The sequence below is a fragment of the Strongylocentrotus purpuratus genome, unplaced genomic scaffold, assembly GCF_000002235.5.
Source record: "Strongylocentrotus purpuratus isolate Spur 01 unplaced genomic scaffold, Spur_5.0 spur5_scaffold_13, whole genome shotgun sequence".
Taxonomy (NCBI): Eukaryota; Metazoa; Echinodermata; class Echinoidea; order Camarodonta; family Strongylocentrotidae; genus Strongylocentrotus; species Strongylocentrotus purpuratus.
The window spans coordinates 9,295,472-9,309,355 of NW_022145598.1; the positions used below are offsets into that span (position 1 = coordinate 9,295,472).

The window sequence follows — 13,884 nt, forward strand, 5'->3', positions numbered from 1 at the left end:
CCGAAGACCAGTTTTAAGCGTTTCCAGTCGTTTCTAATATTGGAACTTGTTTTTCTTTGGTCGTTGACAAATGTTCAGTCGCCTTGTATGTACCCCATCAATCACAACGGTAGTATGATGCCCCTACGCACAAGTCCCCCCTCCCCCTTTCCCCGACACCTACACACACACGCACGCACGCACCGAAGATTGTTTCACATCTTTACCTGCAAAACATGTCTTAGAATTTCAAATTAATGTCGACCCAGCACTTTATAGACAACTCCTTGTATGTGCATGTGTATTTCTCGACCAAGAAACATGTATACTGCTTTTGTTAGGATATTAATCGATTCCTTTCAACACATTCAAAGCAGCTCGACTAATAAAAAAGGTATATCTTGCAAGCGGAGAAATGCAGATTTTGATATACTCATAGTGCCATAACAACGATATATTTGTACAATCTAATTATCATGTTTACAGAGAGAGTTCCGACAAGGTTGTCAGATGTTATGGAAACAAAATGACTTTCGAGTTCCTTTCACTTAGACCTTACGGTGCTCTTAGAACTTTAACATAAATGTCGAGTTAAATTGGACAACAATGTTGCCTTCGAATCTCGAGTTTTCGTAACCCTTCTAATATCCAAACCATCCTCATGAAATCGTACAGTCCTCTATAGACGGACGAAATTAATTCTAGATTTTAGCCTCTACTCTTTCTCCACGGTTTGGGCGTTATTCTATGTACTATCATGTCTGCTGTTTTCAGCGGTTTTCAGGGGTGAGGTTAAAATTCGCCGAGTGTATTGTAAACATTGTCATCGTGGATGACGACGTTCGCAGGATTCCGCGGAGACGTAGCTTTCTGAATATTAAGTGCGTCGTAGGTAGTACCCTCCTTTGCATCGGTGAGGTTTTCGATACTTGCATTCCTCGATAAGGTTGTCTGGGATTTAGAAATAGAACGTATGATATGACCCGGCTTCTGAAAGTCTAACGTATTATACTTCTCTTCATGACATAATGAGGCTGTACTGGCATTCAATGTAGGATGTCCAAAAGCCTTTCCAGGGATATTAACCTCGAGGTATTGGTCATCGTTCCCGTTATCGTTGGATGCCTTGGATCTCGAAGGATTTTCTGCTCTTGTTTGCAAGTGTCCACTTTCTGACCCGTCGTAGAGGGCGTCTGCTGTCTCTGCTGAAGGTGTTGGCATGTTTTTGTTGTTGTCGACGATGCACTCTTCGTATCCATCTTCGGTTAGTTGACGCATCCTTGGAACAGCTTCTTCTCGAACACAGGATACCGGACCCTGTGATTTGACTACGTCAACCGTAGCATTGTTAGCCAATGATTTGTACTCAAGAACATCCTCTTCAGCACATTCCTCGTAAATATTTGGCATATCTTTCCCAAGAAGGGGTAATGGTTTATCACTCTCTGGTAGATCGTCAATAGAGCAGTAAGTCAAGTCAGCGGCATTAGCATCGGGAGTCACCCCCTGATATAACTCTGTAGGTAGCCTACTTGCACTGGAGCCTATGATGTCGTCTTTTGAATCCCCATCGGCACCGTAGACTGGATTCCTGTACATGATATCTGCAGATTCGTCATCAGGACTGGAGGGGCCCAGAGTCTTTGAATTTTTGGATCTGTGAAGGGGGTTAGAGAGAAAGAACAACACTGTAGAAAGTGCCTCAATGATGCAAATTAGTTCCATTATCCTTGGAGAGTATGATAAATGTTCAGAAAACCCCGGAATCCACAATGTTGCAAGTACAGGTGATGGATTCATAGATTCACGCAAAGTAACTTCTTTCGAATATAAATTCACAAATGAATACAGAATAAAACAAAGGGACAATTACCCTGCCAAGTTCAGTTTTTCTCTTCTGAAAAGCATTTCGATGTGTTCAAATATTGTGTCAATTTCCGTGTGATCCAACATTTGCCGCTATATCAATCATTCGAGTATTACTTCGTCAAAGATTCAGTGTTACAGTTAAAGTTGCGATTAAGTATCTAAGTTCGGTATAGGGTCAAGGTTGAGTTTAGATATGAAGTTTGGTCAAATGTTCAGGAATTTTGAAAGTGTCAGAAACTCACAAGGACGCATTTATCAGAGAAATGTGACAGGAGTCTGTGTTGTATAGATCAAAGCGTTACCATTGCCGTCATCTAGCACAAGTTATCTTTTACTATTGATATTCATTCTAATTTATACGTAAATCAAGATAAAATCTAAACAAATTCTGTTGATATCTAAGCACATCCTTTAGTAGAAAAGCCGTTAACAGTTTGCGAGGGACTTTTTTTTACCATAACCTTCACTCTCTTTTGATTTAAAGTTGAAAACGAGATAGTAAGCGGCGTAGTCAATGAAACTAACCAGGATTCATCCAAAGTAAATTCAACGAAACAATTGTTTAAAAGGTAATACACGACTCGTTCAACTTACCCTTTGCGATGATACATGAACACCGCTAAAATAACAAATCCGATGAAGAGAAGAGCCACGGAAGAACCGATCGATGCAATAACTATATATGTTTGGGAAAGAGATAAAAAAAGAAAACATAAAACAAATAAATCTCATTCTTAAGATACTACGTTGACCAAATTTTTCTAGATAATTAAATGTATGACAATAAAAAATGAATGTTTCAAATGTAGGCATGACCAAGAGAAAAATAGATCTAGTATCTTTCATTTTCTTGCTTGTTAAGGTCTGATGTGGCATGGTGACTATCATTAGCCTAATGATTGGTGATGCCTCAGAAGATACCTCAATGAAATGAGAGTTTTGTGCTGCACATGTTGATCATACCAAGGATGAAGAAAGAAGATGTCAAATCAACAATTATTAAAGATAAGACGAATGGAATGAAAATCAGCTGATGAGTAAATTGATCAAACCATTCAGAGCTAAGATCGTGGAGCACTTGAACAGTGACCTACGGGTGTCTAGAGATTGCAAAGCTTTAGTGGAAGCTTTGCAGATTAGAATATTACTGACCATGATGAAGACAGGACTACAGTTGCCACCGAAAGGCATTCGCTTCCATCACGTTTTGACAAAGCACGTGAAGAAGAATACAATTAAAACTAAATTAATTCCTGAACAACAAAGCTCAAAACATACCTATAACTTCTTTGAAGATTGTCTTGGGTGTTGCGTTTGGGACACTTGTCTTCATTACAGGTGATGTGGTCGATTGAGATTCGAGTCCTTAGGCATGGACGTCAACATGCAAACAAAAACATTACATTATTTCTTTGGAAAAGTCATTTGGAGACGACACCACTGGGGTTTCACTATAAAGTGGGAGGGGGGGGGGGGGGGGGTTAGAAGAGGAACGACTGGGAGTGACACATTTCATTAAAACAAATTATTCTGTAGGCAAATATATTTTCGGATTGTGTAAATTTGTAAATTTTTGGACCATACAGCTTCATGGACAATACATGGTATCTGAAGGCCTTTTGCATTTAGCAATAAATAATTTGCAGTAATAAATCTGCGTAAAAAACATGTCCAACTATTGCCATTCAAAATTAGTTCTATACTATTAAGGAATACATTATTAGGTGCAGTATGGTCATTGTGGTATTTTGGTGAATGATCTTGCCTCGTGTACGAGAGATCCTGGGAAGATATGGAATACACTAGGAAGAGTATTTCGGCATGAATTTCTTTCTCAGAAATGATCCAGACTTTTTTCATTTCTCCCTATCTTGCACGAAATAAATTGAATATGTTCGAATCATTCCGGGGGGGGGGGAGATGTCAAAGCACTTTTCCCATGTTTTTCCCTATATACCACGATTTACCAAATTCAACTGTTGCACGATATCATACTAACCTCGTATAGGAACAGTACCTATCATTGCCATAAACCCAGAGCATGATGCGCAACTCTGAAGCTCGCCAGCACTTGTAAATCGGAGCCAAACGTACGACCCTATGGATGTGATGTTGTCTGGAACGGATGACCCAGACAGTTTGGATCTCTCAACAGCCTCCTCAAAGTCATTCGTTCGTCCTTCATAGATGGTGACGAAATCATAACCTGACTCGGTGTTGAAGGCAGAGAAAGTAACCATCACCCTTTCTCCTAATGGAGCGATCACTTTCCATAAAATGTCGGTATCGCTGTCGTATGAGCGAGGAAAATTCGGAGATGTCAGGTTTGTCGTTTCCGAAGTCGTTAACAATATACCTGGTATTCAAATGACAGTATAAAATTATTTCAATTTGATTCGTAAGTGTTTTTCAATTCATCGATGATATCTGGAGAAAAAAAAAGAACTTGATTCACATCTGGTATTCAATCTTATAGACAATTAAATTGTCATAATTGATAAACAAAGTATTAAGTTTAATTTATTGTAAACGTGGTATGATATCAACTATGTCAGAGTGTGTTTAGAAGAAACTTGACTTACCACTTTGTTAATGAATTTGAAAATTTTTATTTAAAAAAAATTGAATACTAGATAGGAATCGAGTCAAAATATTATCTTTCGGTTAAATTCCCGATGTATATCAAATTGAAATGAATAACAGCAATAAAGAGAAAGAATTTAGTAGCTCACCAGGTACTGGGACAGAAGAAAGCAGGACCCTGAACCCTGTATAGGTATTGTTACCATTGGCTTGGTAATTCCGGTCACTGGTAAATCGTATCCAAAGGTAGGATCCGATTGAGGTTATGTTAAGCGGACTGTTATATCCAGAATTACGACTTCTCCTCGTAGATTTCTCCAAGTCCGGCACCCGCCCTTCATAAATTGTGACAAAATCATACTCGGGTTCTGTGTCCAAAGCGGTGAAATGGAGCAGCACTCTGTAGCCGGCTGGAGCTTTCACCCTCCATAAGATATCAGCGTAATTGGTGTACTCTTGCGGAAAGTTCGGAGATGTAACTTCAGCTACGGACTCTGGATTCTCTAAGGTAATTTCTGGAAGTCAAATAGAAGATTGGTTATTGATATGACGAATTTCAACAAACTGATTTGTGATTTTCGTACGAATTACATATTATGTGTATATTTTTGCCCCCTGCTGAAGTTTCGAAGTGGTTTAATCATTGTTTATTATATTTATACTGCCTTATGGGGCAAACAGTGAAACGCTTTGTAATTGCAAGGAAAGGCGGTATACCAAAAACTCTTTTAAATTGATTGGATTAGGTGTTAAAGTAATTTTCAAAGTGATAATTCAGCATTTAAAGTTAAAATGCGTTTTGAAATACGAATACATATAAATTGTGTTAAAATGCCAATACATGGATTATTGTATTTGATGAATGCAATATCCATGGGTACATCAATATTACTACTATGCTATGAGTCAGAGCTTTTGAGATGTCAGTTTCCGAACCTACCTCTTATCGCAATATAAGAGATGTTTGCCTCAAAACCTGGGTAAAGCAATGCAATGCTGTTCCCCCCATCACTGGTAAAGCGAAGCCACATGTAGGAGCCAATGGAGGTAAAGCTGCCAAATCGAGGACTTCCAGACAATTTCTTTCTTTCCGTAGACTCCTTAAAAACGGGTGAAAGTCCTTCAAAAAGAGTAACGAAGTCATTTTCATTCTCTGTATTGAAATGTACGAAGGTCACTACAACCCTGTAGCCAGTTGGAACCTTCACCTTCCATAGAACATCAGTGTTGTTGTCGTATTGGTTTGGAAATTGAGGCGATGTTAAGTTGGCGGTCTCCGTGAGCATCAAATCGATAACTGATTTGAATTCAAGAGGGGAAAAGATTCAAAATGAGCAATTAACTTACATATGGATGTGTTATATTTGACAGATTCAGGAGAAATTTATAATATGCAAACACTGACAACGAGTAAACTAGGAATGTACTAGACATGCATATAATCACGTATTACATCACACCATGTTCACTATATTCAAAGTGCCTTTGAATATTGTGATTTTATACCTCTCTTTAGTATGTTGAATACAATCTAGTAAAGACAATTAATTGGTCGAAATTGGAGTCGTGATTTTAACCATGCCCGTAAAGAATTGCCCGTTACCTGGATGAAGGGCAATAGTTAATGAGAAAGATGCTTGTTGCCCCGGGTAACGGGCCGCATAGTTCAATTTTCCTGAAATCCCCATTAGTTTACGTGTAAAAAGTGTGTGTGCGATTCCCGAATGATCGTAACATTCAGGCAACTTTCCAGCGAAGATTCACAGACAGTGTCTCAGAATTTCCAAGATGTATTAAGCAATATTTACTCAAGAAAAGGATACGGTAACAATTCTTTGTAGATTTCTTTGTGAATTCGGTATATAAACGATATACGGACTGCTTTAATATTCAAAACATTGCTGTTTCTATACTGGCTCTCGGGGACGTTACATCCTGCTATGACCTCTCGTAACAGGATGTAACGTTCTCTTGAGCCTATATATAGAAACAGCGATGCCTCTCATAGCAGTCAATATATCTATAACATGATATGCCAATTTGTATGGTTACACGTAGTTTTTCCGCAGGTTTGTAATTCCGAAAGTTGGTATTTCCGAACTAATTAGGGTAGTTAATTTTGGACATTCAGAATACCGAAAATGACATAGAGTTCTTTATCATTTAAGAAATAATGAACCTTGGAAAAAAATGAATGCTTCTCATTTTTCATTGTCTCTACCATGTCTACGAAACGGTTACGTGTTTGATTGATGTCTATGAAACTGTGTGATTGCTATATGCAAATATTAAAATGGAGAGTTTGAAAATACCCTTGATTAATTCCTCACCTGGTATATCGGCTAACAAAAGTTGTGCACTAAATCCTGTGTGTGTGCCTAACATGGATTGTCCGTCACTGATGAATCGGAGCCAAAGATAGGATCCAACAGAGGTAATATTGCTCGGAATGGTGCTACCAGATTCATGAATTCTTATCACGGACTTATCAAATTCCGGTGCCCGACCCTCAAAGACAGTAACGTTGTCCTTGTGTTGCTGCGTGATAAAGTCCTTGAAATGGAGTACCACTCTGTACCCGGATGGCACTGTAACCTTCCATAGTATATCGACATTATTGTCGTATTGGTTTGGGTAGTTAGGAGATGTTATATTGGCTGCCTCCACAATCGTCAAAAATATATCTGGAATTTCAATCGATACATTTTTTTTCAACCAGAAGAAATATATGCAATTATAATATGATCGCAGAGACTTGCTAAACACCAACTAAAGACAATTGCCTTTCGATGTATGCGAACATTGCCATGAAGTATTACGTAGTCCGTACATGATTTATATGAGAACACGATAGGGCGTTGAAATCGCCCTTCAGATGAGTTTTGACTGTCTTTTCGTTTTTCATATACTGATACAACACTGATTAGAGTTCGGACTCAAGTAAAGATGAAGTCCATGACTTTACATTTAGTTTAAAAGTTTATAGATCAGCATGGCCGTCAAATGCATAGTAAAGTCGTATTTCTAGTTACATTCGAATACCCATCAATTTTATTGATTCCATCCATAATGTGTATTTTATACAGCCGTGGTCGAATAATTCTGCCTGAAATAGGCCTTTTCATTTATACTTGTATTCTTAGGAGAGAAACGAAATTACCTAAAATGAAGATACCTTAGCACCAATAGCGTAACCCACAATTTCTTTAAGTTTTCCCCATTTTTTCCTTGAATAGAATGTAAAGGGAGATACAGGTAGAAAATGAAAGCCAGAACTCCTTAACTGCTCAGCCTCCTAAGCACCCCAAAATAATATTCTAGATCCGTGCCTGCTTCGCCCGAGTCGATTAAAATCGAAGAATACTCACCACGTATATGAATGTACGACAGAAGAGCATTGAATCCTTTATCATTAGATTCCGCATCACTGGTGAATTGGAGCCAGAGGTAGGATCCTACAGAGGTTATGTTTGGAGGACGGTCGAACCCAGATATACGAATTCTCTGCACAGCCTCTTCAAATATCGGCGTCCTACCTTCGTAGACGGTGACGTAGTCGAGGTCATCTTTGATGTGCAGATCCACGAAGTGCAGCATCACCCTGTGGCCTGGTGGAGCTATTACCCTCCATCGGATGTCAGTGTTGATTTCATAGTCGTTCGGGTAGTTTGGAGAGGTTACATTTGCCACTTCCGAATCCTCCAAACTGATATCATCTGGTATTTGAATAGCATAATGATAATACTGATGATGATGATGGTGATGATGATTATTGATTATCATTATGCAGATGATGATAATGAAACACTATAATAATAATGATAATTATTATAACGATAATAACAAAATAACAAATAATAACAATATCAATATCAATGAAAATAACGATGATAATGATATTGATGATACCACAACTACTACTACTTCTCGTACTACTACTACTACTACTACTACTACTACTACTACTACTACTACAGTATTGCTTGAAATAAAGTAGACACAATACCACCAAGTCACACCTAAAGTCTATGGAACAATACATGCGCGTGACACAGTGTGAGATTGTCAACTTTATTCCAAGACATACTGTACTTCTACAAATACTACTTCAACTACAACTACTACTTCTACTTCTACGACTACTCCTACTTCTATTACTACTATTTCTTTTTTTACCCAAGGAAGCCTCATCAGCATCACTGCTGTTCTCCATAAGGGCCCTAGCAATTTCTGGTTCCCATTTACATCTGGGTGGAAAGTGGCACATGTGGATTAATATCTTCCTAAAAGATGTTCTAAAGCGCCGGGTAACATTCAGAATACCAGGTAAAGGTTTTTAATTCTTAATTTTGTTTTATTTAGGGTAAAGTTACACATTTTACCTTCTGTCTTTTATTCAAATTAAAGTTTTGATTATATTTAACTAATTTAGCGAGTGAAAGTACACTTAGATAAAATCACAAATTAAGTATAAAAAAATTGTCTCATACTTCATCTTTAAAATGCTATATATCTTGTTATTATTATACTGTACTGTCATCTTATCTATCATCTGTATTTTTTGTGTATTACGCATGTAGACAAAGTAAACTTCCGGCAATGATTTATAAATAAGGAAGAAGATAAAAAATGAAATGAATAGTATTTGAATAACATTTATTTGATACGCACTGCTACAAGTGTGAGGGTCAGACTCGACTGAAACAAATCTAACCATAGAGTTATATTACTGCGGGTACAATTCCTAGGTGCGCGGAGATTATGTCATGCAATAAAGACTGTGTGGGCGTTATATGTGTGTGTGTGCGTGTGTATATGTGTGCGCGCGTGGGTACGTGCGTGTGTGTGTGCGTGGGTGTGTGTGTGGCGGGGGGGGGGGGGGGGGTCACAGCGATTTTGTCTGACACAAATTATGAAATGTTGAATATAAATACCATATAATCATTGAATTTGTCAATGGCCGCTCTCTTTCCATTTGATAATATGAAGTTGATAGTGGAAAAGGTCAAACCGTTTAAAAAATGACTTTGAGCACAAATCTTTTTATAGAAGTTTCGAATCATCCTACTTTGTAAATACTACATTTTGTTTCATATTGATCATGAGAAGGAAATACATGTTTATTGAATCCTAGAATCTTAAATTGAAATTAAAATAGCCATGACATGTTTATGTAAAGTTCAATTCCTGGACCAGTAATTGAAACTGAAACATACGGAAACCATGAACGAAAGCGTGATATGATCTCATTAGCGTGTGCTTAACGTGGCGACAATCATTTCTGAATTTTCGTCTACTGAGCACGGGACTCGAACCCACGCGCATGACGAAAGTGACGAGAGTCAAACGACGATTCGTTTGCGCCATAGTAATTTAGATACTATCTTGGTGATAGGTTAGCCTACCACGTAATGTTGGAATATGCTCCCGCCCCAACGGTTTCTAATTTTTCAACTTAGGGAAGGTGTTTTCAGATTTAGTTTAAACCGGGGTGTGCGGCTGAAGCGTCTAAACCAATACCCATGTTTAAGGAACTTCCATTCAAAACGCAACCCATGTTTAAGGAGGGGGGGGGGGGGGGGTCTTTTTCCTGAAAACTTCCTACTCCTCCTGGATATATAATTGCGCGTCAGTAAACAAGTTTCCTGCTGCATTAAGAAAGTGGTACCAGGAGGTTGTAGTGGCATAGGCTAAGTTGTGATCCTTCGTTTAGCCAGGAGTCCATTTCAACTCCCTGGTTTATTGCTTACACAGAATTTTGTTTTGCGTACGCTCGAGGAGGGAGGAGAGGGGGGGGGGGGGCGGGGGATTACCCGTTTATAACTTCGTCAGAAGCAGAGCTCACATTAGTGATATTGATATATCTGTGCGACTATCGGCGAGGACATGGATATTAAAAAGCGAAAGTATTTCAATGATTTTTGCAGGATTTTGCATCTGGACTTTTCCCTTTAGCGAGTTTATGGGTGAGCTATTATCCTGAAGAAAACTAAAACCTTTGTTTAAGGCAAAGATTTGAAAAGTGGAGTTACTTTAAGGGAATTTGCAGCACAAATCATACCCCAAATTCAGGGATTTTTCGCAAAAAAGGTAACCCATTAGAGCGGCACATCCCCGTTTACCGTATTGGTGAGTACCCCGGGGGTAGGTTAGCTCGATACCAGGACAAACTCGGCATCGTGCGCCCATTAGTAACACTTTAGATTACTATATAGCTTTTAATTACATAATTTGTAAAGTACATCTTCTTGAAATGTCATGTATCACATTCTCTTGAATAGAGGTCCTGAGTGTCAAAATGTACACAAGTGTGCGATCGACTCAGCTGTCGGCCTAACTCGACCTCCATTATCCGTCCGAGTCCTAGATCCCATTAAAGTGCCATGTTGATCCGGATCCCTGCAGCTTGTACACAATTAAGACCCCCTTGCAAATGTATAGGGCTTACATGATACATTATATGAATATTGTTCTAGTAACATTCAACTTTATAGACTAACCAAACCTTTAAATTATCTAATAGTGTGAAGGTTTAAACTTTTTGATGTAAGGTAACACAATAATATTGTTTCCTAAAAAAAAGTAGTAAATTTACTTGTTTTGATTGGTATTTTCCTAAAAAAGAGCAATACCTTGTAATATAGTAATTTGTTCAAATATCCGCATTGATGCATACCATGTAAATGTATACACAAAAGGCTGAGAATCGTTGTCTAGTCCCCGGTTGAGAACGGCATAACCGTAACCACTACACAACGCAGTCGGGCCTTGCGGTGAGAACAATATTTAACTGACCGAAATTTTGACAAATCTTAAATCTTAGTTAAATAACTACTGATGGGGGATATGTATGTCTACTGCGTTAAGTTTTACCATTAAAAAGAAAACAAATTATTAGCTCCCACATAATACACTGACGTATGTTTATGCATGTAAAGATAAACGTTTCCAAATGGGCCCTCTTCTAGTACACAACGGAAACGAAGACATCCCCACCATAATCCCACCTACCCACTTCCTTCCCATAAATAATGATACTAACTGACGAAATTATTATCCAGCTATTTCTTTGAGATAATTTGGATTTTCGAGAAATAACTCAATATTTATGTAGTCATGGGCAGTTGAGAATACTGGAGACCAGAAAATATAGAGATAAACGGAACAAATGCAGTACAATAATGTTTTAAACTGATTTAGGCAAGTTGATATTTGCCGATATCGTACTGAAGACGCACCTACAAAGAGAATAATGAAAAGTGTTTGATTTCTTGATGAAGTTGGTTTAAGTATTTGACACTCGGTATCAAAATTCGTAGAAATAACTCTACTACATATACTACTCCTACTTCTCTCCTACTACTACTACTACTACTATACTACTACTACTACTACTACTACTACTTCTACTACTACTAATTTACTGCTGCTATTAATACTACTACTAAAAAGAAAGAACAAGGCTGAAAATAATGATGATAGGCATTCTAACTATTAAACACTTTAATGAAAGTAAAGTGAAATGAAAAATGAAACCTTTACTTAGTATGATCAGCATGGTGTACTTACTTTCCCAAAGTGCGTAGTTGGTATTAATAAGAAATGGTATTACACCAAAGATGAACAAAATAAACCCCTTCATTTCCTCCTAGTACTCGAACGGACGTGCCTTTACAACGTGCTCGTGATTTATTCTGTAAAGAAGAATTCATTACCCAGGCAGCGCAAACAGATTAATGGTAGTCGAGAAGTAAGGATACAGACATAATGACATCGACTGCAGCACTTCTGCCTTCTTTTCACCTTAAAACAATCCATACATCCGTAGCGGATGGTGCTGTATTTACATGACATGTACATTATAATTAGCATGCCTCACGTGTAGATCAGTTTCCTATAATACAGGTTTCGGATATCATCTGTAAATTTCGGGAGAACAAGGTAACCACCAACGGGGATTTCCCTCTTACCTTTAAATGCTGGAGTGAACGTAACATCTTCGCATAAAATATTTATAGAAATTAAACCTTGTAGTTGTTTTATATGAGTCATCCACTATTAATTAGACCTAAAACCTTATTCAGCTCAGATAAGTCCAATATACCCGACCAAACAGCTCACTTTAGCTACGTTAAAGAGTTATTTGAGACTGACGGCCCAAAAGACTGTCATTTCTCTATCTTTCCTTATAATATATTATATTCATTTGCTCTGTCGGTCTCTAGTCTTTCTCGTCGTGCTTATGGACTTGCTGAACTTTTGGTATCTTGGTATAATGAGAAATCCCCGGTGTAGGTCATGCAAACTGGTTTGGAATCTGGACAGCGACGTTCCACTGCAAATGCCCTACCTATACACCTAATAATTTATTTAAAATTTAATCCATTAAAAAAAAATGTGGTAAGAGTCAGGTTGCATATGAGAGACGTCCAAAATGTAATATTCCGTACACATTTCCATATCTTCAACCTGGAACAAAAACATTTAATAAACTGGTGCTATGGACTTGAACGACTTAACTTAAATATCACTAAGTTAAACACAATTATATCCTGATTTTAAAGTATTTTTCGCTCTTATTTTCTTTGGGGTGAAACAATTGGACTTTAATAACACATAGTTGAAAGAAATGAAATCCGTCTTATTATAAAATTTTGTTCGTTTCTCTTTCAAGCTGTCTTTCAGTTTGAATTGAGGAAATACCGACCGGAAATGTTTAACAAAGGTCAGATAGGCCTACTGTACGTATATCTTCACGGGATTTTGTATTTCCAATTATCCTACAAGGAAGTATCCAACCACTGATAAAAAAAGGCCTTTACTATTTTTTCTTTTTTTAATGACTGAGCAATTATTTGTTGAAAACCTCTGCGTCATGATATTCTAAAAAAGAGGTTATTGAAAGTGAAGATGATCAAGCAATATTGCGATTTTTTTAGATATTCTAGGTTTTTTTTACAAAGGTACATGATAAAAATTAAGATAACCTCTAAGGGCAGTTTTGATTTGTTTTCTTTCCCAATTCTTATTATAAACTGGTAAAGGCTTATATTTAAAGCCGGCTATGTCACGCAAGATCACCTGTATGCTATTAAAGCAAAATGATCTATTCTCTCATAATCGTCTGTATTCTCCTTATTCGGTGAAACTCGATGATCGAGTCAGTCACAACGGCGAAACCGCCACCAGACAAAATTACATATCATATCATACATAAGAATTGACAATAATCCGTCAGGTTGGAGTCTGTGTGGGGTTGGTTTGGCGGTGTGTACTAAGGGACCATCCACGGTAAAACTGTGGAAACTGTGGACTAATTTTGTTGGTTAGTAGGATTCGGGCTATTGTGTATGGAAATTGAACAAAACTGACTTCGAAACATCGTACAAAGCAGTTACAGGCTGCTTGTTTTAAATAGTTTAAATAAACAAATCGATGGTTTTGACATTTATT

The 13,884-nt window shown here is 37.7% G+C and overlaps 1 protein-coding gene across 1 annotated transcript; it reads right to left on the minus strand.

Annotated features, from left to right (window-relative positions):
• Positions 1–771: 771 nt before the first annotated feature.
• LOC115923379 (tolloid-like protein 1) lies at positions 772–12,097 on the minus strand. Its single transcript, XM_030983876.1, has 9 exons — positions 12,001–12,097; positions 7,800–8,147; positions 6,762–7,115; positions 5,372–5,728; positions 4,728–4,946; positions 3,848–4,204; positions 3,127–3,213; positions 2,443–2,524; positions 772–1,636 (listed from the first exon to the last, which is right to left on the minus strand). Exons 1-9 carry the CDS (start codon positions 12,071–12,073, stop codon positions 772–774), a joined length of 2,742 nt encoding a protein of 913 aa, XP_030839736.1. The 5' UTR covers positions 12,074–12,097.
• Positions 12,098–13,884: the final 1,787 nt, after the last annotated feature.